Source organism: Suillus clintonianus (genome assembly GCF_016758775.1).
Source record: "Suillus clintonianus strain FC179 chromosome Unknown DEU56scaffold_76, whole genome shotgun sequence".
Lineage (NCBI taxonomy): Eukaryota > Fungi > Basidiomycota > Agaricomycetes > Boletales > Suillaceae > Suillus > Suillus clintonianus.
Genome location: NW_024539300.1, coordinates 37,197 through 64,530, shown reverse-complemented (window position 1 = coordinate 64,530; position 27,334 = coordinate 37,197). Strand labels below are relative to the sequence as shown.

The 27,334-nt window shown below is 48.7% G+C and overlaps 10 protein-coding genes across 10 annotated transcripts; 1 reads left to right on the top strand and 9 right to left on the bottom strand.

The window, feature by feature from the left end:
* Positions 1-183: 183 nt before the first annotated feature.
* On the top strand, positions 184-1,903 carry DEU56DRAFT_536217 (uncharacterized protein). Its single transcript, XM_041346689.1, has 8 exons — positions 184-315; positions 380-526; positions 582-744; positions 800-852; positions 902-968; positions 1,021-1,217; positions 1,273-1,703; positions 1,760-1,903. The coding sequence occupies exons 2-8, from the start codon at positions 524-526 to the stop codon at positions 1,773-1,775; spliced, it is 930 nt and encodes a 309-aa protein (XP_041205114.1). The 5' UTR covers positions 184-315; positions 380-523; the 3' UTR covers positions 1,776-1,903.
* Positions 1,904-1,912: 9 nt separating this feature from the next.
* On the bottom strand, positions 1,913-3,250 carry DEU56DRAFT_862058 (uncharacterized protein). Its single transcript, XM_041355342.1, has 3 exons — positions 2,675-3,250; positions 2,546-2,612; positions 1,913-2,478 (listed from the first exon to the last, which is right to left on the bottom strand). The coding sequence occupies exons 1-3, from the start codon at positions 2,908-2,910 to the stop codon at positions 2,302-2,304; spliced, it is 480 nt and encodes a 159-aa protein (XP_041205113.1). The 5' UTR covers positions 2,911-3,250; the 3' UTR covers positions 1,913-2,301.
* Positions 3,251-3,316: 66 nt separating this feature from the next.
* Positions 3,317-4,301, bottom strand: DEU56DRAFT_821725 (uncharacterized protein). Its single transcript, XM_041354119.1, has 2 exons — positions 3,624-4,301; positions 3,317-3,561 (listed from the first exon to the last, which is right to left on the bottom strand). The coding sequence occupies exons 1-2, from the start codon at positions 4,217-4,219 to the stop codon at positions 3,558-3,560; spliced, it is 600 nt and encodes a 199-aa protein (XP_041205112.1). The 5' UTR covers positions 4,220-4,301; the 3' UTR covers positions 3,317-3,557.
* A 3,438-nt stretch (positions 4,302-7,739) lies between these two features.
* On the bottom strand, positions 7,740-9,288 carry DEU56DRAFT_915925 (uncharacterized protein; the record flags this gene model as incomplete). Its single annotated transcript, XM_041357800.1, has 2 exons — positions 7,740-8,963; positions 9,031-9,288. 2 exons carry the CDS (start codon positions 9,286-9,288, stop codon positions 7,740-7,742), a joined length of 1,482 nt encoding a protein of 493 aa, XP_041205111.1.
* A 938-nt stretch (positions 9,289-10,226) lies between these two features.
* DEU56DRAFT_959171 (uncharacterized protein) lies at positions 10,227-11,197 on the bottom strand (the record flags this gene model as incomplete). Its single annotated transcript, XM_041359300.1, has 6 exons — positions 10,227-10,311; positions 10,373-10,491; positions 10,548-10,663; positions 10,732-10,882; positions 10,923-11,026; positions 11,080-11,197. The coding sequence occupies 6 exons, from the start codon at positions 11,195-11,197 to the stop codon at positions 10,227-10,229; spliced, it is 693 nt and encodes a 230-aa protein (XP_041205110.1).
* A 3,600-nt stretch (positions 11,198-14,797) lies between these two features.
* DEU56DRAFT_742722 (ABC-2 type transporter-domain-containing protein) lies at positions 14,798-19,278 on the bottom strand (the record flags this gene model as incomplete). Its single annotated transcript, XM_041348956.1, has 16 exons — positions 14,798-15,208; positions 15,244-15,613; positions 15,664-15,828; positions 15,879-15,994; positions 16,048-16,162; positions 16,214-16,330; positions 16,383-16,489; positions 16,545-16,925; positions 16,976-17,191; positions 17,249-17,444; positions 17,501-17,722; positions 17,774-17,869; positions 17,921-18,230; positions 18,285-18,544; positions 18,596-19,025; positions 19,083-19,278. 16 exons carry the CDS (start codon positions 19,276-19,278, stop codon positions 14,798-14,800), a joined length of 3,708 nt encoding a protein of 1,235 aa, XP_041205109.1.
* A 1,084-nt stretch (positions 19,279-20,362) lies between these two features.
* On the bottom strand, positions 20,363-21,114 carry DEU56DRAFT_536060 (uncharacterized protein). The gene is made up of 4 exons (XM_041346688.1): positions 20,803-21,114; positions 20,653-20,748; positions 20,521-20,607; positions 20,363-20,475 (listed from the first exon to the last, which is right to left on the bottom strand). The coding sequence occupies exons 1-3, from the start codon at positions 21,072-21,074 to the stop codon at positions 20,529-20,531; spliced, it is 447 nt and encodes a 148-aa protein (XP_041205108.1). The 5' UTR covers positions 21,075-21,114; the 3' UTR covers positions 20,363-20,475; positions 20,521-20,528.
* DEU56DRAFT_742776 (uncharacterized protein) lies at positions 21,108-21,603 on the bottom strand (the record flags this gene model as incomplete). Its single annotated transcript, XM_041348962.1, has 3 exons — positions 21,108-21,216; positions 21,266-21,453; positions 21,505-21,603. Coding segments are annotated over 3 exons (396 nt in total), but the record flags the coding sequence as incomplete, so codon positions are not given.
* Positions 21,604-21,625: 22 nt separating this feature from the next.
* Positions 21,626-22,104, bottom strand: DEU56DRAFT_742731 (uncharacterized protein; the record flags this gene model as incomplete). The annotated part of the gene is made up of 2 exons (XM_041348957.1): positions 21,626-21,925; positions 21,973-22,104. The coding sequence occupies 2 exons, from the start codon at positions 22,102-22,104 to the stop codon at positions 21,626-21,628; spliced, it is 432 nt and encodes a 143-aa protein (XP_041205106.1).
* Positions 22,105-23,841: 1,737 nt separating this feature from the next.
* Positions 23,842-26,591, bottom strand: DEU56DRAFT_758786 (uncharacterized protein; the record flags this gene model as incomplete). The annotated part of the gene is made up of 12 exons (XM_041350266.1): positions 23,842-24,220; positions 24,394-24,570; positions 24,622-24,806; positions 24,857-25,048; positions 25,104-25,259; positions 25,309-25,367; positions 25,422-25,552; positions 25,601-26,124; positions 26,178-26,294; positions 26,341-26,421; positions 26,469-26,477; positions 26,526-26,591. 12 exons carry the CDS (start codon positions 26,589-26,591, stop codon positions 23,842-23,844), a joined length of 2,076 nt encoding a protein of 691 aa, XP_041205105.1.
* Positions 26,592-27,334: the final 743 nt, after the last annotated feature.

Genomic DNA, 27,334 nt, shown 5'->3' with positions numbered 1-27,334 from the left:
CCCATTGAATTTTCACATTACATATGAAGTTCCACGAGAACTTCCTAAAGTACTGTATTTCGGATGAAAGACGGATGGAATGTGTGACTCATGTGTTCATACAGTCGTATTTACTGCCTTTCGTATCGCTAATTAAGTTTACTGTCTCAGTTTAACAATTAAGTTCGTCTCATATGCTCTCTGCTCCATTCCGTATTTCGGGCTATCGCCCTCTTCAATGCAGATCAACATGACGAGTCAATGCTGCTCATCAAAGAGCTAGCTGCCGCTTGTCCTAATGCTGATACCCGCGCGCGTTGTGTCGTGGAAGTTCAAGTAAGTATCATGCGGCTACATGGCACTCGGTTATCAACACTGATCTTTGCACCTCGGACATTAGCATTAGGCATATCTACGCGTTGAGCTCGGAACCAAGGCCTCGGATGGCGCGCGCCACGACGAAGCCGCTGACCACTTCGCCGCCGCCGCCAACTCCAACGCTTTCCCATTGAAATTCATCCATGAACTATACGAGGATTTGATCATGGTATGTTGACATGATGCATCCAATTTTATTTTTCATAATGGAGTGCTCCATTCAGCCCTTCGGCTGGGATCTCAAGTCCTTCTGGCTCACTACACACCAAAAACGCTGTCAGGCTTTCCTGTTGGCAGGTAAGGTCGAAGAAGCCCTTGAATCACACCAACACATGATACACGCCCTCGACGAAACCAAGAAGGCCAGCTGCCTCGATTGGTTCAACGGCAAGTTTACAGTAATGCTACTCGAAGCTGTCATACTCACCCGCATTCTACCCAGACTTCAAGGAACAATGTAGCGGGCTTGCTGCTCGTGATGACCGTATTCTTGGCGCATGTACTCCCTTCCTCAACCTTTTCACTACTGACCTAAGTTATGCAGGCGGAGATTCCGGGGCAAGATCAAGATGGCTATGATGTAGAACCTGACTTCTTCCGGGGAATGCATGGTGTGGGTGCATCAGCGTATCCTTCATTTCTCTCTCACACCATTCATTACAGCATTCTCAAATTTCCAGACCACGACCTCAGCAGCGCCCGGGGCGCTTCAAAAAGCTCAGGCTAGCTATGACAAGGCCACCCTACCACCTGCCGCTGCTCCCATGACCTTCAAAGCCCACGTACGACACCTATTCACCTGGCGACCCGATCGCGCAGCACCACCCGTCGTCGAAGTTCCTTTTGCGTGGGGTCGACAAGTGCGCTCGATCTATTTTCATCACTGTCTTGGGTGTCTCATGCATATATCTACAGCGTCATGCTGCAGGTGGTGCCCCTCCCGATGACGATTCAGACATTATGATACGTGCCGACTCAATATTTCGAAGATCCTCCACAGGATCACAATACGCAACAGCCCAATACACAACAGCAACGACAACCAGTAGCAATGCAGGCAGACACTGGGGTACATGGAGGTGGCAAGTCGTGTTTCTGCTGCTAGCGGCTTTCGTAGATGTCCTCGGGTATTTCAATTCTGTCATTGCTCTTGTTTGTTGCGATATCTATGTTGACTTGAAGCATTATTTTATTTTATACCATCATCATGATACCCCTCAAGTTCTTTCCGTGTCCCTTGATCGTCCAGTTAGATCTGGTCTGGAAACTGGAAAGATGATTGATTGGGAAAGGTGTTCGCGTTTACACCCTGGACATGACATTGCCGAATGCTGGTACGACCCTTGGCAAGTTAATGTGTAGGATTCTGAAATTAAATAAGCTAATACCATTAATTTTCAAGTTGTTATCTCCCGTAAGAGCAGGCTGAGAAGCCTTGAAGCCAGTCACGGTCAACGGTTCCTTCTATCAACAGCGGCACGCGCAGATCCCAGCGGATAAGTACGCACCCATGATGATTGCATGCCTATACTTACCAACGCAACCCGCGTGCCAAGCTTAAGAAATCACAGTTAAATGAGCATACATGTATGTAAACATCGACAAAAAATACAGGACCCGGTGCCCGTCGGCCCACACCAAAAAAAAAAGATGATACATGAATGTCCAAGTTATATACTCTATAAAAAGTATCTAGAACCGTCGTTATAATCTCAGGAAATCAGTGGAAAAAACACATGGTAAGAAAAACACACACGTGCATGGTAAGGAGCGCTGGTAATGTGTACATTATAACTGCAAATGAATATCGTGACTGCGTCGAATGAATGAAACGAACGAATGAAAAAGAGACGCAGTCCATGAAAATTTTTAAAAACAACGATCGGCAAGCTTAAGTGGTTTGGGTTTGGGTTTGGACGTTTGAAATTCCTCCGGAGGATGACATCATTTTAGGCTCTTCCTCATCGCGTGTCGTCGTTCGCCTTCGACGCAGACGAAGCTTAGGATGACGTCTCCTGTGATGGTGAGCCCATGGGGTGTTACGTGTAGAAGCCCCGGATTTGATCTCGTTGCTGGTGTGTAAGTAGCAACTGGTGCTTGTCTGCTATCGTTGCTTGCCATCTTTGAAATTTAAGATTAAAAGGCATCAGTAACAGCTAGAAACGTGTTGGTTGCGATGATCTCTCACCAGTGCTGATCCTTCATGGAACGTCCATTTATACGACTGCCCATTCAGCGCTGTGAACGTTCTCGACCTAGAAACGAAGATGTTAGAATGACTGCGGCAAGAACTAAAAAAAAGAAAAAGGAATCTTACGAGCTGAAAAAACTGCTCTTGTTGACGTATATCTCATGTCCATGAACCACAGCCGTCCCAGCTCTACCAGACTGCCAAACCACCCTCCCAATCTCCACCTCACTCTGCCCACCAACCACTTTCTTAAGCGTAGTCGTAAACGAGCTCAGGTACGTATCGATGCGATACACAGCACGTCCTTCTGGGGATAACAACGCAGTGTTAAACGGGCTGTCCATAGCTAGTGAGTAGTTCATATCTGACAGCTAGTTGTTACAGGATGGGGAGGAGGAAGGGGACCCTAGAGTTCAGTTTGGGCGCTGTAGGGAAGGTGTGAAGCACAGTCTGAAGAGCGTGTGCCGAGAGAAGCTCAGATTCTGCCACGGTGGGCGCCAGCTGTCTCCGTGCGCACGGGCGAGCCATGTAGGCGTGAATTTCTTTGGGTTTTTCTTTTTGAGTGCTGGGGAGTGTTTTGGTGGCTGGCATGGGTGCTTGGAAGCGTTGATGATCGCAGCAAGTCCACATCTACTCGTGTTGCGACGCGTGCAAAGGCAGTGTGCTTGAGGGATTTTGATTGGACGAGACGGCTTGGGAATCGATCAGCGTTGATGTCGCTTCGATTCGGCTCGGTTCGGCTGGTTTGATTCCGGGTCTTACCGACGTATGAACCTACTGGTTTTATCAACTTGAATCATTCATGCGTTCGATGCGCTCGTCGCTCGAGCCTCGATGGTGTGCTCATGCTTGCATTGAAAGGTGTGTAGATTGTCGCCCAAAGTCCCAGTTAACCATTAAAAAAATTGTTATACAACATATCCATCATATGTATTTAAAAATTGCATCTCCACAAGTAACAAAACTAATGTCTCCTAGTCAAATTTGACTTCAAATCAAAGCCGTACGTTCAACTGACAAGGACAAGAATCCATGTAAGCACTAATTTTAACCAAGGGGGTGCGAATACACATACCAGACATCCTCAGCAGTTGTAATCATTGATAGTCTGCTTCGTTTATATGCGCGAGGCGCCTCTGTGCTTGGAGGCAGCCGGCGCATAGGCTTCCCCACAGCATGAACCCTGTTCAGCAATATACCGGCGACGACCCTGCAGCGGGTCTCGCGCTCCTGTTTGGCTCGCTGTGCCGTTCGTTGACGAACTAGGGCGTCGATTGGGTTAGAGCCCGGGAGTCTGACGGTGTATGATTGTGATGCGAGGTGTGTGCGCTGGGGAATGGGGCGCTGTGGTATGGGTGCGAGGCATGAATAAGAGTCGTTGAATGGGTCTTCGGAGGGGAAGGGGATGGTTTGGGGTGCGAGAGCGCGGGGTGGTGGTGGTGGAGGGACACGGCGGGCTATAGGGAAGGATGGGAGACGGCGAGAGGATGAGGTTGTGTTAGGGAGTGATATGGGCGCTGAGCGCCATGCGACTCTGGCAAGGCCTGGTGGAATTTTATCCATTGGTGAGCCTTCGATTACGACGCCTGCGTTCGGTGAATAAGAGTAGTAGGATGATACGCCTGCGAAAGTGCCGTGGATTGAATGGATACTGTGAGTTGGGACAGACATGACTAGGAGAGATAGTACTTGTATTATGGAGGAGGGGAACAGAGAGAGAGACGATTATGGACTTGGACAATTTATAAGTTACTTAGTGCGATCAACGTGATCAATCCCAATTCTCACAAGCAACAGCCTCATCCTTGTCCAAATTCAGAACACAATGGTTTGGCAACAAATTTCAACCAAGCTACTGGACTCTCTTTGTTTTCCATTTCTTTTTGTTTCTATCAGCTTCGAAACGTGTGTTTCCTACTCAACGTTCAAAGCGACGGCAAGAGTTGTATCCTTGAACACCGATCTTATCATGGGCCAACCCATCAACCATATAAATCTTGCATCAAATGCCCTTGACGAATGCGGATTGGTACCTGTGTAACATTGCAAAATTGACACATCCCGTGCACCGCAGTCAGAACACAGCTTCAAGCGGCAGTAAGTTATTCGGTAGAACCAGGTAGAACCTTGGATGTTTTGTGGTATATGTATTACGGCCCTATCTATGTCCCACTCGCTCCAATATCAATGTTCTTGACAGTTGGTACCTTGGCAGGACGACAGTACCTTATAGCACCTGTCCTCGACCCATTCTTCAATTTCGGCAGGTGTTTTCCTAATCCCGAATAACGACGGAAATCCTTCGCCGGTGCTCAACTGTGCGGAGGATGAAATGACGTGTGTCTGAAGGGACCCTCTTGATAAACATGCCCCCGGCCCCCTCGATAAGACTGCGTTCTCGTCTTCGGTCCATGTGACTTGTACCATACTGGGAGAATACCTGAGAATCTCGTCAGTAGAAGGCTGGACTGCAGGCAACGTCTTCCTTTGATTCTCAAACTCGTTCTTGATGGTGGCTGTCATGCAGGGATGGGCATGGGTGACTACGAATGGGGTTTGCGGCTGCATCCACAACTATCTTCATACTTACCTGCGGGTGGGATTTTGGCTGAAGGTCATGCACGTTCGTGGCCACGCGAGCCAGGTATTGAGCGATAACCTAGATGATATCTACAGTCGCAGTCCTTCTATACAACCCGGAGTTTCACGTGGATCCCTCGTTGACGCCCAAAACAACCGCCTTCATAAGCGCTCACGTGGAGATTCTCCATCCCGATGCTTCTTCCGCGCGCACATCATAAGACCAGCATTTTGAAGAACAACCCCCATCTCTCTCTCCTCTCCTCTTCTCAGCGCCCGTCTCTGTATGCGACGCACGTACATTTCTTTCGGTCTACCCACCATCCTATCTTCATCTCATCGTGTTTTGGTCTGGCAGCCCCGAGGTCTGCACATACTCGTGATCAGGATCGAGCTGAAATGCATTGATATTCTGCGCACAATCCTGATCGTCAATTATCTGCAGTATCTCCTTGACCCCGCACCTTACCTCATCATTCTGGCGGTCCGAACCTCGTGCTCAAACCTCCACGCACATAGCGAATATACGCAATCTCAGATCTCATGCACAAATGCTCGTCGATTCATCTGATTTGAGGGGAAAAAAGATGTGGTGAGCACCGGATGAATATCATCTGGGCTTGTCATATCTTTGGTTCTCGATTCTATCCAGTCTCCTGCGATCAGAACTGGCCTTTCATTTCAGCTCTTGCCTTTTCTCCGCTTCTAGGATTGGCCCCATAGATGTACATCGCTTCCTCACAAAGTGCGTCTCATTCCAAAAAGACTAGACTGAACTAACTCGTCCTGTAGGATTGGTTTCCTCAGTGTACTCTTCGAACTAATGAGGATATCACACGATGTTGGCATGAGATGGGAACTCGTTCGGTATTATGAATATGAGATTGTTTTCTCGGAATGTAGGTATTGGCATACCCTAGTCAATGGAGCGACGGGTCCGAAGGTACTAGCGAGTCTTCCGCCTATTCTTTCACTGACTCTGTTTATCATCTTAGGTCTTCGTAATGTGCTATTCCCGTGTTCGCATTCACAAGCTTTCTCCTCCCCCTGGACACGAGTCCTCCGTGTGCCGATAAGAATTATCACGACTACTTTGATCCTCCACTGTGCGGTGTCAACTGGATGAGTTTCGTTTCATATCTGTCCTCCAAGATCGTCGGTGAGCAGGCGAGAATTCTGCCTTATCCTTGAACTAGCGTTGAACCGACTCTGTTTATTCTCCTTAGGTCTTCGTGCAAACCTATTGCTGGAAACATACCCGTGTAAAAGCTCCTGCGTGCTCCGCTCTCTGCTCATGGACACCTATTCCAAGGTACAGCAAGAACCAATTATTCCCAATTCGGTATGGGATCTACAAAGGGGAGTACTTCGTTCCACATTTATCCCTCTATAGATCCCATACTCCATCCAATACAAGCTTTTTAGACGTTCTTTCTTCTTCTGCTGGAAACGCAGCGTTGTAAAGGGCCGATAGCTCTCACGCGTTTCTTCCCTCGCAACTACTATGATCCTGCCATATTGGCTCCAACGAGTTTAGTTTCGTTCCTGGCAGTGGATCTGGGGTCTCTTATCCAAGGCAAGTCGTCCGTGGCACCGTTCTCCTCTAACTTGATCGTTTTCATGTTCTCTCTTTAGAAGCGGATCTTCTGCGGTTTGCTAAATCTGGCAAGTAAGGCATGCGGCGAATCCCCAACAGGATTGTTGCGAACCAAGCAGGCTTTTGCAATTGTTTTGTTGGGGAGCTCGTCATATGATCTGATCGGTTCGCTCGGTTTGGCCTGTCATTCCTGCTGCAAGTTGAGGTATGAGCCGTGTGGGTGGGTATATCCACCGAGGGCCATCAATATGCTTGTTTCGAGCCCAAGTACTAGTACCGTACGAGTCTACGTGCGCTTTTCAGGACCTCCTTGTTCAAGTTGTCAGCTGACTCGTTTATCAAATTCGACAGTATGTATGTACGCGGCGTTCCTGGGGTACTAGTACTTCCCGTCACGACCGGCTTAATTGTTATTGTTGTTTGTGTTACTTTCCATCGAATGCGAACAATTGAGGTTGTGTCACGGTAGATCTTCCACGGGAAACACCGTTGCCTGCAAAAGCAAAACTCTCGACTGCACGCATACCCACTGTGCACGCGCACATTCATTTCGAAAGGTGAGAGTTCTAGTGTAGTGCAGCATCTAGCACCACTCATCTGAACAAACCTGGGCTTACGACCCGAAGCTGATTTCATACGCGAAAAGGTGTTCATATCATGCGTGCTGATTGTGCAGAAGACGAGGAAGAATGCGAATGCGAAGGGGTGGGATTTTGTGTCAGCTAGTCAAGGACTGATGTTCTCTTCTATGGCTGCTCCTGGTGGCGTGTTTTAACTTTGCGTAGTAGTCACTTACGAGTAGGCCATGGTAGCTCTTGTCATGCAGCCGCGCGAGGTCCGTTCTGAGTACTGTCTTGAATCTCGTGACAGCCTGAGGTCAACTAGCAAGTTCAACGAGACACTTCACGTTTTGCATACCAAATATCATTATGTACATGCCAATTAACTCGATATCAAGATCTACCCGTCCGACTGCTCCTATTCATAGCGACAACTTGAACATACCCCATACAGTTACTCACGCGTTCGGTCTTTTTGGTCTCGCAAATCATGAAGATGGCCGTTGACTTCATCCCAGTGCTCCCAGTGCTCCCGATAGTCCCCCATCGCGCCAACTTGGTCAACACAAGGGAGCCAGGTGAAAACGAGACGAGCGAGCGCTTCAGCATTCGGTATGGGTGACTCTGGCTCTGTGTCCAACTTCAATACTTCTAGGGAGGTATGCGGTGTCAGTTCGGCATTGGGATCGATGTCGATATTCACAATATCGACTGCGATTCGCAGAAAATGCAGGTGTGGACATCGACGGAGCGCTGTGAATAATCCGCGGAAGGTGACGGAAGGATAAAGATACGAGGTTTCCAAGTCCAGATGGCGGAGGTGGGGCCAAGCTGACATGGCTTTCAAGAGAAGATCGTTGTCAATGTAAACGAAGCTATCTTCACAACGGAGCCGCAGATATTGGAGTTGTGTCAAGCAAAGGAGGTGTGGAATCATGGTTCGAAACGTGCCCAGAGGCTCCTGGGATTCTAAAGTGAGGATGTTGATTGATTCCAGGGTCTGCTTTGCTTTGCAGTGGGACAGCGCACGACAGAGTTGGGCAGCCTCTGCCGCAGTCATCTCTTCAATAATGTACTCGAACTCTTTCAGTGAGGGAAATTGTGAAAGTTCCATGATTGCGATCGTGTATGCGACATTCTCCAGCAAGAACTGAAGAAACGTGACATTCAGGAATTGTGAGAAATCTTCGAAGACTTGGTCCGACGGCCAAGGAGGGACGATGTTATCCTCCACTGTGAGAAGAGTGGGGATGTTGGAGAGGTGATTCCATCCTGCCCAGTCGAGCAGCGGACAATGCAGATTCACAAGCCGCTTGCACAGACTGACGCTGTCAGACAGCAGGGACGGCTCATATAGCTCATAGTCGCCGACAGACAAGTCTTCCAAAGTATCACAGCGAGCGACAATAGATTGCAGATCTTTAGTGAGGGTCCACAGAGAAAGCCGGCGCAGCGTACGGGACCGGAATAGATCGAAATATTCGTCGGTGTCAGCCCACCAGTGTAACGACTGTAGCCTCGGAAAGACGCATGCCTCCATGGGGATAGCTGAGAGGAGGTAAAGAAACGGCTCGGGTGATACGTGCAACGAGCGAACACGGTGGGAGTGACGCAAAAACTGACGGGTCTCGTCGGCAGATAATGGTTCGACTCTTGTTGGTGAGGTGGATTCATCGTGCTATTCAGATGCTCAATCAGCTCATGAACGAAAGGAAATGAACGGAGCACGACTAGTCCGCACTCACAGTTGGATCGATATCATATATCAACGGATGTAGCCTCGTAACACAACCGAATAGCGGATTTAAATCCTCGTCAGAATCGAAGTCAGCCCACAGCAAATCCATTGCAGGTTCGTAGAAGGCTTTACATGTCCTTGCAAGTGCTGCAAGATATTTCCGAACCAATGATTTGTGGCCTATGAACGGCTCGGGTGGGTTCCAGGTCTTCAGATGTGTGAATATCTCCAAGAGAACTTCGGAAATGAGTAGAGCCTGGTGCATGAGTTCTATATGTTGATGTAGAGTGCTAGTGTTGTGCAAAGCAAGCCGCGAGTGTCAACATAATATAGTAATATAGAACAAAGGGTAGCCTACCGTGACAAAGGGTGCCACACATCCAGAATTGTTGCTACTTTGTTCATTCTAGATTGATGCGTTTGACAACCATGCAACAGATATCGATTGGCACTGGCTTGTCCTGTCTCGACAACGACGACGACCTACACGTCACGCCAGGCTGCATTGGTTCAGAATCTTCAAACCGGTTATCGAGCGAGCCGACGCATCGAACTTCAAAGCAGGACCAAGGTGGAAAGCCATTATGTCAACGGCAACACTAACATCACGAAATCGGGGAGACGATGTTTTTCCTAGATTTATTTGGCAAGATCATATCAAAAATCCACAGGATTATACGCAAAAGCAAAGCCAGACAAGGTGATACATAAACATAAGCAGATTGGCATCAAAGGACAATGTATTGTAAAAGAAACACAATTGTGACCAGAATTTGTCGTGTCTCACAAGAGTGATAATTGACGGGTACAGAATTACAAAAGGCTACAAAATCCTTATCACAGCGATGGAAACTGATCACTGCTGCCTTCTTAGACAAAGCGATACATAGCAGCCACAATTGCGACGAGAATTTGTCGTGTCTCACAAGAGTGATACTTGACAGGTACAGAGTTACAAAAGGCTACAAAATCCTTATCACACATCACGAAATCGGGGAGGTTTGCAACGTCAAACCAAAATTTCATAGCATTATATAGTTATTGGTGCGCGAGGTGAGAGAAAAGGTTGCCCAAAACAGCAGCATCTTCGACCTGAAAAATATATATTGTAGGCTGTGGTCACATTCTTTAAGAGAAACGACTCACGGCTATTGCAGAACCTTAAGCACGATATGGCTCAGTAGCCGAATGAGTCAGATGGCACTAAACGGAGATAATGAGACCTACAAGCATGAGGTCTCCCAAAAGAACCAGTTTCCCGTCCTTGTGTATCCAAGTTTCAGGAGGGCTGAATGTTATTTCAATTCACGAGCGCAAGGACGGGGTTATTGAAAGTGAAGAACGCTTACCGAAGTTCCCAACCAGCAAACTCAGCTCTCATTTTGCCCGCGCTGCCCGTGGCAGTCCATGATTCCTCGCCGCCGCCGTCGGGACGCGCCACCACGAGACCATACTCTCTTTGACCGCGCTGCGCAGGTGAAATGATGAAGACTCTGATGTGCGGGGAAAAATTTGACCTCGTACAATGTTATACCCCATGATATGGCGTCGTAGACCTATCCAACCGACCATTTCAGAATTTTTGGGCCAAGGGTCGGAGGTCTGGGTCTTGAAGAAGCTTTTCTGTCGGGATAGTGGCCCTGTACGCAGCGTCCCATGTGGGTCTCGCTCAATCTGGACCACCTACAACGTACTGATGCAAAAATACTTTGAAGTCCATCAGCACTGATGACTAAGCCATCGCCAGATTCGAGAGTGAGTGTAGGTTTTGACGTGTCCATGGAAACAACCCGGCAATTCATGCGAATGGTACGATGAGGCTCTGCCAGTTCAAGCACCATGCGATGAAAATCAGAACGCTGCATATATAATCTTCATCAGTTTCACAGTAATAGACACCAAGTGAAGCTCAAACTCAACGTGGATGTGATAGCAAGGAGCCCCACACTCTTCCTCCATAGTGTCTCCCCACATTGACCATGCAGCAGTCTCGCCGGCGCACCCTACGAGGCGAGAGGGATAAGCTGTGTATGTGAACATAGGTTCAATGACTCACATCGCTCGAAGACCAATCCTTCGGGCTTGACAGCAAGGCGCTTGCCCAGACCCAAGCGGATTAGAAGGCGGGTCAGATTTGGGCCCATCTGGATACCAGCACCAATCTCTCCAATCATGGGAGCGGCCTCGAGGATGGTGTCAATGTGGCCGGACAATTGTCAGCATGGAACGGGTAATCAGATAGACCTTCGAATAATTCGATTGAGTAACCATACACCAGAGACGACTGAGAGAGAATTATTTACCTGCAATGTCCTTGAAGAATGGTACAAATGTGTCAAGGATCTCATCTTTCGAAACTTTGCCCATCTCTATAGGCTCTTCCGTGTCCATAGGTTCAGCGGACATTTCATCAGCAGCATCCTGGACGCCACTCTGACGCTCTTCGTCCAGATTTTCATTCATGCGCATCTTGAGGAAGCCGTTGATCAACGGCTCGAACAGACTCTCCATCGGCGGCATGAGGTAAGCAGCGGCATCAAAGAAACTTCCCGTCTCACTGCTTTTCCAGGGGAGGGAGGTGTCAATTATCGACGAGACAACATTGTGAGAGACATCGGTAAGAGCCGGTGCACCAAACATCTCCTCAAAGAGAGATCGCTTAGGTACCGCCTGCCCTTTCTGGAGCGCCTTCGTTGACGAACTTGCCTCATCGGCTATGCTGATGTCGTGCCCTAGAACCACGACACCAAAAGCATGCGTAATTCCTACAAGGGAAAACGTCCGGCTGCGAGCGAAGCTGGGTACCAAACTAAATTCCGTATCCCGAACGGTAACGTTTGTGAAAGCTGCGGAGCCGACGACGATATGGAGTAGACTATGAGCCCATTATTCGTGTTTGATGGCGAATGGTGAATCGTTGCGAAGGTATCTTGATAAGGATAGGGTACAAGAGTGACAAAAGGGTAGTGGTGCCGATGATGCCAACATACTGTAGTATGTGCAGTATGTTCAATTCGATGTAGATCGTTAATTGAGTGGAAAGACGCACCAGATCGATTAATAATATCACAGACAACAAGGTTGCAGCCGCCAAGGACCGCAATATACTGGCCATGATGCCCAATGAAGTGCATGGACAATATTTTTGGGCATTCCGAACACACTATAGTGAAGTGAAGTGCGTTTGATATTGAATCATACAACGCCAGAGGCGTCGAGCGCAACAGCCAGAAGAGAGCCATCCGGAGACCAAGCCGAGTCTCTGGGCATCTCAGAACGGAAACCGAAAGACGATCTTGAGGTCCAGGAAACTAACGGGCGGTCACAAAACTGCGGCTTCACACAGAATGTTTGCACATACCTTCTACATTGCCCTTCTTATCTTTGATACTCCGTATTCTCCAAGTTTTGACATTTCTATCCTCACCAGTAGTCACCAGCTGGATGTCATCTGAAGGACTAAAAGACAGAAGTGACCTTGCTCAGGCCATGCGGCCAATTTACCTTGGTATTCAATATCCAAAAAGCAAATTTCTTGTCCCACCACCATATCTTGAGGTATATCTCGCCACGGAATGACTCGTTCCCTTCTCGCCGGTCAATAGTCGCCATCCACTCTCCTGATGGCGAGCTTACCACACGTTCTACTCGCGATGGCTCCAACATCTTGTCTTCTTGTTTTGACACTTGGTTCGAAGGTGACACCTCGAGCTCTGCAACGAGCATGGATGACAAAGGAGAGTAGGTTTGTAGTGAAGAAGGATGAGAAGAGGGAAGAACGAGTGTCGATGATAGCGAATGGACTGCAAGTGGTGTGGCGGAGGACGAGGATGCCCAGGCACTTGACGTGACGGAGTCTAAGTTCAAGAGGTAAACACAAGCAGGTTCGTATGACAGATGCAAAGGCACGCACCTAGTTTTATGCGAGAAAAAACTCGTGATAACTTGAGCGTGGCAGAACTGACAAATGCAAAACTTGCATCCGCCAACCCAAGAAGGTACTCTTCCTCAGCGGCAGAACCGCGCGAGACCACAACACTTTTGATGGCCAAGCCAACTCGGGGTACAAACTCCTTCTTTCCGGAGTGCAGCTGCCATATCACGAGAACAGCTTCTTCACCGCCGGATAGCAGATACGCCCCGTTCGTGGTGAACGCAATAGATGAGATCGCATGGGCATGCCAATGAAGCATAGAGGTTTGCGATCGCTTTTCTACGTTAGCAACTACTGGCCTGCTCTGGTTTAAGCAGTACCATAGCCGCACGACACCCTTTGTGTCTCCCGTCGCGAAATACCACGTACACCTCGACCGAAATAAACCCCTCGACTTCCGAAATGTGCAATAAACGGTCGGACAATGGTGTTCACCACTGGAAGCTTTAAGTAAAAGCAGCGGAAGGACAAGCATCCGCGATATACCAAAAGCGACGTCACACTATGTCACACTATGTCACACCACCCTAAAAGGGGTGATGTCCTGTGATGACCGCCGCTGCACACCTGCCACCTCAGATCAACAACATCACTATCAGCTATGGGACCACAAAATGCGGTAAGTGCAAAAAACACTCGTAAAAATTCCACTCACCCGATTTAAAGCAATACTCCCGCTTTATCGAAGGCCGTACACCCGTATCGGAGGTGATAGCAGGTAGATCGTCGCTTGTGCCACCGAGGCAAGTGGTGCCAAGACCAGATTATCACAGGTGAGTAACGCATCTACCAGTAACTATATGTGCTTACCTTCGTAGTATCGGTCGATCTGTCATGTTAGATCGCAGGGCAAACATGAGGGAACGGGAGGGAGACTTGAGCGTCGAGGGAACGGGAGGGAGACTTGAGCATCGAGGGAATGGGAGGGAGACTTGAGCGTTGAGGGAACAGGAGGGAACCTTGAGGAAGTGAGAGGGTGTACCACAGATGTCGCGTCGTCAAACGTTAGGTCTGAAACGTGAGATGTTAATCGTTAGTGCTTCGCAATTCCAATTCTGCATATATTGCGGTGAAAGGTTGACTTCATCGTGTTCAACGAGAAGACTGATGGCAAAGCACGCATTGCTCTGAACCTCCGTGCGTTGACATCATGCTGAGATATATTAACTGTGACTCACCACCGTCGCCCCAGGGGTCCAGTCTGACGCACCGCTCAGTTCGTAGAATGTTCTGACCATCTCCAACAAAGAGTCCATCGCGGACTTGCGAATACCCTCATAAAAATGTGTGAGCAAGTTGACAAGCTCGAGAGCACAAGGTTCGACGAAAGGGAAGAAGTGGTTGCGCTTGGCAGCGAAGAGCGTTCCAATCGTGTCTGCAGCAATTTCCTTCTCGACTGCGATCGCGCTATTGACTTCGAGCATCTTGTCAAGGTCAATATCTTCGATCTCAATTTTCAAATTAAGGTTCCCATTGACATCGACGTCATCCGTGACACCGATCGCATTTGTAGAAGACGACCCGGACGCAAAGGCGGCAGCAGCGTCAGTATTAGAAACTAGAAACAACAATTATTCATCAGGAAACTCAATGGAAATGAAAGGGACCTGGGAAGACCGCGGGAAACGGCCTTCGACTCCAAGTCGTAGAAACAGGAAGGAGGCCATTAATGTTGACTTCATGCATAGCGGGTAGTGATACCGCCACTAGCTCAGCAGGAGCTATCATATTATCGTCTCGTGGGGATCGAGGGTCAAAAGAACTAACCAACTCGATCATTACTTCAAAGCTAATGCAGAGGATGCAGAACACATACTCATCAACAATGGGCGACGAAAGTTCAGCAGACTGATGAGGAGGGTAAAGATGGTAGCTCGGAGCACGCGGGCCTGGGTCTGCGTATAATGAGAGTTGTGAAGTATATGGATGCAACTGGAGCGGTGGGCGACATGGACGCGATACCATGTCCAAACGTAGTATAGTACAACGGGAAGGCGATGGCGAGAATGAGGAACGTGTAGCCTGCCCGGGCTGTGGGGAATCCAACGGTCCAGTACCAGCAGAAAAAGAACATCACAGAACCTGTCACGTTCCAGGGAAGCTCAGCGACAAGCTGTGACATGACGAGAGCAGTCCAGTTGTACATTCTACTAGGACGTTCGCGTATCTCGTACACTGTGCGAATGTCAATGTAGACGGCCATGATCTGATGGGTGAGTGGAACACAAAGCACAAGAGCGAGGAAGATTGACTGAAGAGGAGTGAGATTGGCATGAAACCAAGAACCCAAATTGATATACTTATGAACAGCTTGTTTTGGGTGCCCTGCAAAGAATCATCTGACCGGAAGAATGTGAAGCCCACAAGGAGACCGCCAAAGATGTTAAGCACAAATTTGGCGCGGATATACGTAGGATTGCGCCAGTATGCTTGGAAGTTTCGGTGGGTGAGCGTAACGAACTGGTGCCACCATGAGGTAGTGAAGACAGAGTGCCGGACGCTCAGCTGTGGTGGGTGAGTACGACCATGTTCATGCAAGTTGTCGATCTGCTCTTGAAGCTGCGCCGCTTCTGGTGAACGCTTCCAGACATCACACCAATCAGTGGTGGAGACTGCAGTTGCCCCAGCACCAATCACATCAAGCATGTATTCCGCCCTTCAATACCCTGGTAAGCGCAAGACCTAATATGACTGCACCTTACTTACGGGTTGTCATCGGAGCCACAGCGCGGAGCACCGTTACGCTCAAAGTAATTCAGCGTAGTCGACGAGTTCTCGCCAGTATCGCCAAAGTAGACGGTCTGTCCACCCTTGCGAAGGAGCAGTAACCTGTCAAAGACCTGGAAGAGCTCTCCCGAAGGTTGATGGATTCTGGTACAGCTCATAAGCATTGAAAACCCACACGCAGAAAGGGCACTCACGTGCAGAGAATGGCCTGACCACGATCAGCAAGCTCACGAAGGACATGCACGATAGCCCAGGCAGATTGCGAGTCTAGGCCGGACGTAGGTTCATCCAAGAAGAGTAGAAGTTTGGGCTGTTGGTCTTTTTAGCACAACTACTGTAGCCTCAAGAAGTTTAGATTCAAACCTTGGCAGCGAGCTCCACTGCGATGGTGGTACGTTTACGGCACTCAACCCCGAGAGAACCAACAATAGCGTCGGCATACTCCTCTAGACCACACATTTGAAGACACTTGTCAACGCTGCAGTGGAAAGTTAAGTGTGAGTTGAGCATGTGCAAAAATCGTACGCACTATGCTTCCTTTTCAGCGAGAGGAACCAACTGTGGCTGGCGAAGATTAGCAGAGAAAAGGAGCGCTTCACAAACAGTCGCCTCAGGAAGATGGGTGTCGAGTTGTTCGCAGTAACCACTAAACATAACAGTCAGTCAGATACGATCGGCAAATTCAGGACGATACTGACGTCTGAGCTTGGAAATCTACGGGGAGCGGTTGTCCGCTAAAGAATCGCTCGCCAGTCACCACACCAACACCACCGACACGTTGGTCAAGAACATTCAAGAGCGTTGTCTACAGGTATTTGAGTAAGTGACATGCGCGACTGGTGTATCATAGGAAGGTATACCTTTCCAGCGCCAGATTCACCCATTAGCGCGGTGAGCTTCCCAGGGGCAACAAAGCCCGTGACATCATCGAGAAGGCGTTTCATTCCTCCCTCAGTGGGGACGTCATACTGCAGGTGTTGCCACGTGAAGAGGTCCGTAACCGCGGTGTTCTTCTCCACATTGTTGAAGGCCGAGGAATCAGCTGCATCTGAGTGGGATCTAGAATGAAATTCTGCATCTGCTTTTTCCTCATCAAGGACCTTGGTTTTCTCATCGACAACAGTAGAACCCTGTTTAAAGAGAACGACGGCAGTATCGAAAGCAGACGAAGTGTTGAGTTGTGTGGCAACTAGGAAAATGGCCAGGAACCCAAGGTAGAAAGCACAAAGGACAGCAAAGTTCTGCGGTGATAATCATGAGATATTCGCCAAGTATAATGTGACAGGCCTACCCTCCAAAGTTGACTATACCAAAAGTCAAACGTCAATGCAACATAGATGTTGCCATCAACAAGAAGCTGCCCGGGCTGCGATCCGACAGTCGTGCAAACCTGGTTTGCAAGCGAAACATTCTCGTAACCGGGACCTTGAGGGACGAGAGTGGAGCACGCTCCGTTGATCGTATTGAACTCGTTCACCACAAGTCCACCGAACGCCCACCACAATGGCTAAGACAGCGATATCGATATTAACCAAAAGAAAGTATTGTAAAGGGGATTACGCACGTTCAACCACATGATCCACCGCAAGCCCTTTGGTGCAGTTGGCCAAGGAATTGTGTACCCACCGTAGAGCGATATCAAGAGAACGAAGATACCGCTAAGAGCTATTGCACTAGGACGAGTTTTAAAGCTTGCAGCGATAGCTCTAAAGAATGATTTCATGGTTTGCGACATTAAAAAGATAAACAGGTAAAAAATGCTGTTGTGCAGCAGGGTGAGTATGAACGTGAAGAGCAAACGGCTTGAAGAACTTACAAAAACTGTGTGGCAGAATGTTGCAACCCAACCAGGAAGTAGAGTACCACAGCGAACACCAGTTGAACGATCAAAGTGACCGGAATATCAACAATAGTATGGGCGAGGCCCTGAATAAAAGGATGATGTAACGCGGCTTTCTGGTGACGAAGCACGATAGGACGCTGGAAGAACAGTGAAGGGATTTCTGCAACAGATGTAATAGCATTGAAGAAGAGGGAACTGAAAGAGCCGTTAGGCGCAATTAAGACGACGACAGGGGAAGATAGTTACAAGAACAGAACACCTTCACGGGAGAAATAGGCCGAGGTGTCATTTGGCACGTTCAGAAAGACGGTGCCCATAATTAACGCTTGGAAGACCTGGGATCTATCACCTAGTGTCACTGAGGGTTGGACAAGAAGAAAAAATGCCACCTACGCCAATCGTATAAAGAACTCGAACTTGTCACCAACAATAACTTGCACGCGGCGCTTCATGACCACTTTGACTTGCTGAAAAATAGAAGTCATGTAAGGAGTAGATGTACTGGCATGTTCAGCGGCCACACTGGACAGATATGCCTGCTTGTTTTCGTGATTGCCAACGCATTCCTCGCGGCGCTGTTCAATGGCTTTCTGATTCTGACGACCAAGGTCAGAAGCTATGAACCGACTAGCAAGTTCCTCCGACGTTCGTGGGACAGAGCTCTCATGTCCAGGGCGGATTTTCCTCCCGTTGGGGTCCGTAACTAATGATGATGATAATGACGATACGACAATAGGAGCAAACTGTAATGGCTTACCTGCAACCAGGAAGTCGGGGGTAGTTTGCCTGTTTTGTGGTTCGAAACCCATACCAATGAAGTAATCTTTGGCTGACTTCGCCGGACCAAAATAGGCCATCTTCCCTTCCGCGATCACACAGACTTTATCAAATAGATCGTATAACGACTCGCCCGCCTGGTAGAGGGAGACAATCGTAGTTGTGCGTTTGATATCTGTGATGGAACGCATTGTGCGAACAAACTCAAGGGCAGTCGAGGAGTCTAGTCCACGAGTGGAACTGAATGAGAAACAAGTCAGAATCATGACACCTCAAATGTTAAGACCTTACTTATCCCATGCACCAAGTGAGCCTGCAGAGCCTAAAGTCTCTGCGATAGAAACTCGCTTTCTCTCGCCACCGGAAACACCTTGGATCTGAGCATTGCCAACAATGGTATCTTTTGAACGATAGAGGCCAAGGACTTTCATTAGCATTTCGGTGGTATCCTCAACATAGTTCTCGCGTGTCTGGCCGGGAAGACGAGTTTCGGGAGTACAGTTTCTAACAGCGAAAGAGAGCGTCTGTTCGACGGTCATCGTCGGGAAGTGGACATCATCCTCCGGACAATAAGTGACATCGCCACGAAAGGAGTTATGTATCTCCTCTGGGGTGAATGAATCATAGAAAATTTGACCTTCGACAGCATGATACTCCCCGCGTTGGTTAGCGAGCGTCTTGAGGAAGGTCGAGCACCCGGTGCCGGGACGGCCAAGGACCACTGTACAGAAGGTTAAGACCAGAGTTCCAGTGTCAGTGAGGAAGGCCGTGTGCTTACACAGCATTTCGCCAGGAGCGACTACACCCTCGAACCCGGACAAGATGTGTCTGATTGAGGGATGGCGAATTCCCCTTATCTTTGCCAGAAGCGTTGAAGGTTTGAAAGGTGAGCTCACGGTGGGCTGGAGTGAAGTACCAGAACCTGCACCAACGACACGCAAACGGGTCCTCCGAAGGCATGCTGAAGTGTTCATCAGACCATCGTCAAAGAGAACTAGTAACTTTAGAAAAACGCACGCCAGGCTCCCCTTGCTTTGGTTAAATTCACTGCTCGGGTTACTCCAGGTGTACGTGGTGCCAACAATCTCCCGCTCGCGAGGAGGCTGGAAGGTCGAGCTTGGCTTCTGGCTCGGTTGTCGCTGGGCCATGGCCTGCACAGAGGAGACGGATGAACCCCGAGGACGAGGGTTGGGTTTCGCTGCTTTGGGTGCTGTTGGCCGATTCGCAAGTGGGTCGGATTCGGTGACAGGGGCAGGGGCAGGCACAGGTGCTGGAGCAGGTGGAGGTGGAGGTGGAGATGTGGAGATGTGATCTGCCGAGACGTTTGCGCCTGCATTTACATGCTCATCCAACGGAGATGATGTATGGGAAACTGCGAGGTCAAAGTAACCTCCAGCTAGGACAGGACCGGGTGTCCGTGCAGGGGGAGTTTGTGGAGTAGTCATAGATGCTCCCCGCGCGAACAACATTAACATGATGTATGCCCAGAACTTTGGCGAAACACTAATCGCCATCAGTTCCATCGTTGCAATTACGTTAATCATGTTTATCCCCCGCAAGGGGAGGAACACCGTCATTCAGATTGCGCCAGCCTCAAGAGAATGCTGGAATAATGCGTTCGGGCTTTCAACAGGCAGGAATAGAACACGGTCCAAAGTATGTGCATCCCAGGAACGATCTTGTATGGATTCGTATATGATCCCCGCGCGAACTTTGACGAAGAAGCACCGCAAAGAATTGACCAGGGAGAGCAATCATCGGCTCCTGTAGCTGTGAGAACAGAGCAACTGCAGGAAACGCCCTGGATACCGTCAATTGCTCTTGTTCGCCCAAAGTGTACCAAGAGAATGTTGCAAGGGCTGTCGCTGAAGGTATCCACGTCCTAAAAATGCCATAGGTACGCGCGGAGTCTGGACAACGAATAGCCTACCATATGAAAGAGATGATAGTATCGACGACATTCTCTTTAATCCGCCAGTCGAGTTCCTCTTTTCGTGCCTGATGAGCAGTACGTGCCCACTGATTCTCTATGAAATGCTAGTCAAGTGAAATCACATGTTAAATTCTGCTCACCTACCCCAACCGTAAAACTTCAAAAATCTGATGTTCTGGAGTAATTCGTTCACGACATTCATCCTTTTATCCTTGGCCTTCCATGATGCTCGGGTAATCTGTGACACATTAGCCAGGGAGATCAAATAGCCGAGACTCCAAACCTTGATGCTTATGTCGCCAACGGATAGTTCAAAATGTAGGCAAAAAGAATCACAGCGACGCCTGAAATTGCGCTCCATCCCAATATCCTAAGGTATTACTTAGCTCGATATCTCGGGAAATCTGTGACTTACCTGTAGAGGAAGATCGACGCTATCACGAGCCGTGCAGGAGACGAGAAGATCGTAGCAAAATCCAAAAACCGCTGAGCGACAGCATACGCATCGCCTCTTCGAAGAGGAGTTAATCAGTCACAGGAGACCACAGCCCTAGGGGAAACACACTGCATGAGATTCACTATTTTCCCAAGGTCAGCACTTCCTTCTTCGTCTTCTCCGCTGGCAATTTTGCCGCTGATATCCCTGCGGCGCAATGCTTTGTAGTGTAAAGCACAGAAGAGTTGTCCGCGAGTCCGTTCATAAAATCGGCGAGTGTGCCAGTTTTTGAAGAGATCGACTTGCGCGAAAGACAAATTTGCTACAAATGTAAGGAGTGCCCAATATTTGGCCGTCGATACCAAGTCAGAAGTAGGGTTATCCAGCGATGATAGAATCATCCGGAGTGCATAAGCTGGCACGAAGCCTGCAGATCAATGATATATCACTCTGCCCGGACCCCACATTTCCAAGGCAAGGTTCAAGAGTAGGTCGAGAGAGTTCGATACCAGCAAATAGCGCAGCAGAGAGTGCGTCGGGTAGCTAACTGCATGTAAGAGACTGACTTTTGTAGAAGACAGTAGCTGCCTACCGTGAACGATAATCAAGGCATTTGTTGAACAAGTTCTTGTGTCGGAAGAACGGTGACAAGCACCAGACATCGGCTTTGTTCAATGTTCGCTTCCACGCCAGGTCCAATATAGGTTCTACAAATGACAGAGTACACCATGACCAAAGGTTTGCATTATCTTCGGGAGAGGAAATATTGGATGACGGAATCTAATCCCCAGGGTCAGTAAGTAGGTCGGGAACATAGTTGAACGAACACACATCAGCGGAGTTGGCGACATTGAGCGCAGGTCGCACAGCCTGCAGTGGCAAAAGGCCAGCCACGTAAACGAAAGACGCCAAAATTATTATCCGAACTAGAATAGTGGTGATTGGACCGGCATCATAATCCGTCAATGAAAACTAGTAAAGGCAAGCAGCAGCAATTTGAGAAACTGCGAATAGAATAAGCAAATACGGAGGTGTGGACGGTGCCCTCGACAGGAGTCTCAGGGTGGTTCCAGTCCAACCCAGCAGGACAGAGGAGAGAACCCGTGAGTTCGTGATTGAAACCGCGGTCAATCTTGGAGTTTCTGTGTAAAGGAGGTTGTATAGGTTCTCCTTTCGGAGAAATCCAGTCAAGGACCGCAGACTTCAAGGTCTTTGTGTCGTCGCCTCTGGCGCCTGCGGCTCCTTTACCGATCTGTATATCATAAGCATGAGGTCTGGCCACGCGGAAAAAAGATGTACCAGCTCTCCAACGTGAAGGATTTCTTCTTCAGATCCACCTTTCAGTCGTTCCAGAAGGCCAGGATATGAGTCTAATAGTTGCTCAAAGACGCGGTGTTCTCGCCGCTCTCTGTCATGCACGTCAGCAAACATTTAAATACAGAGATGCACAGCTGACCTCGAGAGAATCATTAACCTCCGCACGAGGAGTCGGTTTCTGGTGCCGTTGTTTGATGCGACGTAACCGTGCTTGACGGCGTTCAATCTGTGTTAGTTGGCGAATGAAGTCCCTCCGGTCGGTTCGACGGTATCTGCCTTTCGGCATGCGATGCTCTAACTCCCCCTGATAGTAGTTGAATTCGAGAGGGGCAGGCGATGTATTAAGACTTACTGGCTCTGTGCTGTAAGAATCCGTGGTACCAAATTGACGAATGCAGGCTACATAATCCCCCAGTGCATGAACCTTGTACGTCTGAAGGTTGAACGATTTCTTCCTCCTGGGTTGCCTCGGTAAAGGTGCGTCCTGGGATTGCTCTGTTCTCGCCTTTTCTTTACCTTTGATATTGGCACCTCCTTTAGGCGTTCGCGCCGCAGCCCCTTGCCGACTGCCATCTGCCTCGCATTTCTCTGCCCGGTGTATAAGTGTGTCAGGCCTTCATCAGATATGCATCGAGCACCTTTTATCAAGCTTGTTGATCAGATCCTTATTCAAGGCGAAAAGGATTCTCAGTAAATGAATGAATAACATACACCACACCCCGAGCTCAAATTCGTGGAGGAGGTCAACGACAAGCGCGGCAAATAGATTGAATCCAAATGCACCGAGGGAGTCAGAGAAAACATTCTAATCAAGGGTAAGTAACGGCGGCAAACGCGAATGATGATCATGCTCACCGAGGTCGGCACCCAGGAATTGGGCTTAAGAAGTGTCTCGACTCCTGCACTATCTACCCCGTGGTTCTTGTTGTAGATAAGGCTGCGTGCGGTGGCAACCAGGTCAATCCTCGAGGTATTGGACCATGCCAGCGTTGAACGTTCGTGCCTATCACGACTCGTTCCCATATGGTGAAGCCGCACAGTCGGTATCAGACATCTTGGGCAAGGGCGTCCTCCCAGCTGCCGGATCGTCGCAATGAGAACCCTGGCTTCGGTGAGCTTCAAATTCATCTGGTTAACGTTCACAACTTACTTTTCAGGATAGCCCGCGGAGTAGGTGAATATCCGCGGGTAAAACCTGCGTTCGACACCATCACAGCACATAATCCCCCAGCACATGAACCTTGTACGTCTGAAGGTCGAACGATTTCACCCTCCTGAGTTGCCTTGGTGAAGGTGCATCCTGTGATTTGCTCTGGGCCCGCCCTTTCGTTTCCTTTAACATCAACATCTGCCCAAATCTTGAGCACCTGTCCAAAGACTTTCGCCTTACTTTTTGCCTAAACTGACGAAACTGTTCAACAATTTGATGGTTTTGTCTCAAGTTGATCCTGTCCCATTGTGTATCCCGCCCATCCTTGAAATAAATGTTTAGACTCGTGCTAGAAGAAAAGGTATCAGCAAGAATCCACCATAAGCAACCCACTTACATCAAGTTGGACCGCCACGGGCGCGACGATGAGATGAGATATTTCGATGGCGGAGTCTCGCATATAAAGGTGACACTTCGCCACCTTACTTTTTGCCTAAACTAACGAAACTGTTCACCAAGTTTGATGGTTTTATCTCAAGTTGATCCTGTCCCATTGTGTATTCCGCCCATCTTTAAAATCAATGTTTAGACTCGTGCTAGAAGAAAAGGTATCAGCAAGAATCCACCATAAGTTTTAATCAGCGAATAATCATGAAGCAACAGAGGGAAGTGCGGTGCGAACCTGTGGTTTTTGTATATCATTAGGCATCTGAAAGGCAGGCGATCTGCGACACCTTAACTTGCAGAGCTCTGAGCATAGTGTGGTCATAAAGCCCTATGCCAGAACGAAATGGAGAACCTGCGCATTTAACCACAAATAGGTCGGGCTTCACCTTGCCAAGGGCGATATGGTCAACCTCCCAGGCATGAATTGAGACGCCTGATGGCAAGATGGGCGACGATAACGATTGCACGAGAAAAACAAGTACAAATAACACAACCTCACTCCACTCAAATTCCACGTATTGTGACGTATTACCTCGGAGCCGAGCGCACCCCGTTACAGTGAATGCACTAAAATACGGAGCGAATAAGAATGTAGGCGACCGCACGTTGGTTGTAAAACTCGTGACGTTGAACCTTGACACAAATACAATGTATATAGACGTAACATCAGATACGGATGGGCAAGAAGGATGAACGTAAGTGTTGTACATGGGAGGTTGACAGTAGCGACAATCTATTTACAACAAACGTCAGGTACCGTGACTCATGAAATTGACATCACTGGTTTGAAGTCGCTGATGACGCACAACACGTCTGAGAGTGACCTAAAGTACTGAAAGCCTGTATTGTTCGGCAGGCTGTTTGTGTGCCCACCCTCAAATACCCCGATGGGCTCGAGGACATCCATAGTTCTCGGAATCTTGACCTTTCCGATCGTTCTTGGCAGTTTAGTTTTCGGGTCGAAGTGAAGCACATTTTCATACCTGAATGTAGATCATGATGAGCAATATTAAAACAACAAGTAAAGGACTGACTGTATGAAAGGCAGCCGTATCACGGCTTGTGTGAACTGAGGAAACGAATATGGCTTGATATACATGGGGCTAAGCGCGGCCATGAGGACCTCAGGCATGGCTTTGTGGTCCCGGTAGATCGTAAGTTCCTTTTGACGGTCTTTACCCAAGTGTTTTTTCCAAATGATCAGCATCGTCTGGTAGATCTGTACTTTTGTTATATCGCTTGGAAAATATAAATGGAGAAAGAACTCACCAATATCAATAGGTAGCATACAGGACACTGCGCCAAACATTTGGTCGACGTCCAGATTTCTTCGACAAAAAAGTCCGCTACCCTCCCACTTTGTATCCCATCAGTCAACCCTGCGATTGGCATCATCATCGATGTCCAGAAGAGCTCTGCAAAGACCTGATGGTCCACCAGCTCCGAAATGGCGTCCTGTACCTGAGTGACGAACAATATGAGGTAAGAAGATTCAAGGATCCGGCCTGTTACTTACATCGACGAGACGTTCCGAATTCAAAAGCTCGACTAAACGCATAATTTCGTGTATTCTACTGGGCCCGCCATCACTGCAAAAATTTGTAAGCGGCGTCATGGCGCCCTTCATCACCTTTCTGAGCTCGGCTTTTGTGTATTCGAACCACCCAAGCAGCTACTCGGATGTATCAGGAGTGAGTAAAGATAAGAAGGAGAAAGCGCACGTGAGTGCGAAGTATCTGCCATCCAATGGTGGTCTCATTTTGACCTTCCCTAAGGATTACTGAACGAAACTTAAGATAATTTGACCCAAAACATTAAACGATAAAGCGCTCACTTCGCTGGACCTTCATCTCTTCGTAGGTTTTGCCTTCAATTTGTAGGGCGGTTAAAAAATTTGCGGTGATCGCAAACCGGTGGACCACCGCAGTCATCTTGTATGGATTGCCATAAAGCCCAACCCAAAGACTACCAGAGAGAAGGGTCTTCGTGAGTGTCAAAACTCAGGGCCAGCACCGCGATCTCCCCAACGAACGCGAGATGCTTGCCTTTTGATTCACATCGTATTTGCCCCAAAGATCGATCGAATCTCTCCATTGTAAGTCGAGGTGAAGCGGCACATGAGAATCGGGGGAGGGTTGGTTGACGGTAACAGCATCGTAGGACTCTTCCAGGGCCTCGAAGGCAGTAACACTGTCAGAGACTGCGGCTGACGATTGGGGCCAGAAAGCGTCATCGCCAAAGCCGAACATATGTCCAGCGGACGCGGAGTACACGCTAGGAGAGCCGGGTGTGGAAAGCAAAAGGGAATCCAATGGGGATGGGCGGATGGCATCACTGAAGCTCGAAGGATCGGAGAGTGCCAAGTCAACGTATGACATATCATCAAAGGCAGGAGGCGGGAACCCATGCGGAAATTGCGCCGGGGTGAAAGGGATGGACGCCTCGCATAGCTGACTCACGAACCACATGCAGCTTGGTTTATCCAGGATATTAGACCTACAAAACGTGGTCTTGACCAAAAAACCAGAGTCGCCAGCCTGAGTCGACCGTTTCAAAAACGAAAATCCAACACGACAAATATATTACTCACCGTCTCTTCAAACAACGGGTGATCGTGGATGACGCCCGCATCGTCGGGGACACCCAGCACTCCAACGACCGCGAGCTTTTGAAGCCAAGGCCTTTCGACCTCGGACTGCTCATCACACTGCAAACCGACGATGAGATGAGATATTTCGATGGCGGAGTCTCACATATAAAGGTGACACTTCGCCACGGGCAGCTATGTACCCAATGAAAGAAAAGCAGCGGTTTTTGAATGCTGAGAAGGGGTGCTGAAACACGGTTTAATTTAGTCGATGTCTGACGGCGAATGGCACACCTGCTCGTGCTAGAGGAAAAGGTATCAGCAAGAATCCACCATAAGCAACCCACTTACGTCTAGTTGGACCATTGTAAAGACTTGATTGGATTCGTGTACATATAGATATGTTGGGCGCGCCATTTGATTTGACTTGGTTTCTACGGTAGAGTTAGGGTGGGTTTATCTAGATGGTAAGGACTCGCCGTTCAGGATTTACTAGGGAGGGAGAAGGCAAATCATAGCGCAATAAATATCATGGGCCAACAGGGGCAGCCATTCATTAGCGAAGTGCTGCCAGTGGTCAGGCTGGTAAATCGAGTTTAATTTACGAGGGCCACGAAGCTGGAAATTAGGGGTGGCCGGGGTAGTGATGGTTACGAGATATTGAGGCGGCCAGGAATTCGAGATAGCGTGATGGCTGGCATTCGATGATGGCTGGTATTTGATGATGGCTGGAACTGACAGCCAGATGACCAGAAATTAACTTGGGTTTGCGCCCATCTGCGCTAGGGTAAATTGATGTAATAGAAGTTTAGTTCTCATAATCTAACACATGGTCAGTATACATATCCTCTAGCGCCTCTATGAGCGACTCGGTGCTCCCATTACGTCGCTGCTCGAAGAGGATGAATTCTTCGACGCCAACGTGGTCTTCGTCCTCTTCGTTCTCATCGTCAGCCGGATTTTGCCAATGGGTGATTTCTGTGAGACTTTGTTCGGTCCCCGTTGATTCATTTTCGATCTGAGCTGCAGGATGTGGCGCCGAGTCAAGGCTTTCTAAGATTCTCGGCCTATGAGAGTATACGTGTCCAACACCAAGTCCATAGTGAAAATGCATGAGCGAATCACGATCCGCAAAGCTAATTCAGTTGTGATATCAGTAA

Coding starts and splice junctions, on each gene's coding strand:
- DEU56DRAFT_536217 (XM_041346689.1), top strand. Junction 853..901: donor GTGATGACCGTATTCTTGGC/GCATGTACTCCC, acceptor TAAGTTATGCAG/GCGGAGATTCCGGGGCAAGA. Junction 969..1,020: donor CTTCTTCCGGGGAATGCATG/GTGTGGGTGCAT, acceptor CATTCATTACAG/CATTCTCAAATTTCCAGACC.
- DEU56DRAFT_862058 (XM_041355342.1), bottom strand. CDS start 2,910: ATGAACTACTCACTAGCTATGGACAGCCCGTTTAACACTGCGTTGTTA. Junction 2,613..2,674: donor AAGAGCAGTTTTTTCAGCTC/GTAAGATTCCTT, acceptor CTTCGTTTCTAG/GTCGAGAACGTTCACAGCGC. Junction 2,479..2,545: donor TCCATGAAGGATCAGCACTG/GTGAGAGATCAT, acceptor TAAATTTCAAAG/ATGGCAAGCAACGATAGCAG.
- DEU56DRAFT_536060 (XM_041346688.1), bottom strand. CDS start 21,074: ATGATTCTATCATCGCTGGATAACCCTACTTCTGACTTGGTATCGACG. Junction 20,749..20,802: donor AAAATAGTGAATCTCATGCA/GTGTGTTTCCCC, acceptor TCCTCTTCGAAG/AGGCGATGCGTATGCTGTCG. Junction 20,608..20,652: donor GCGTCGATCTTCCTCTACAG/GTAAGTCACAGA, acceptor GTAATACCTTAG/GATATTGGGATGGAGCGCAA.
- DEU56DRAFT_821725 (XM_041354119.1), bottom strand. CDS start 4,219: ATGTCTGTCCCAACTCACAGTATCCATTCAATCCACGGCACTTTCGCA.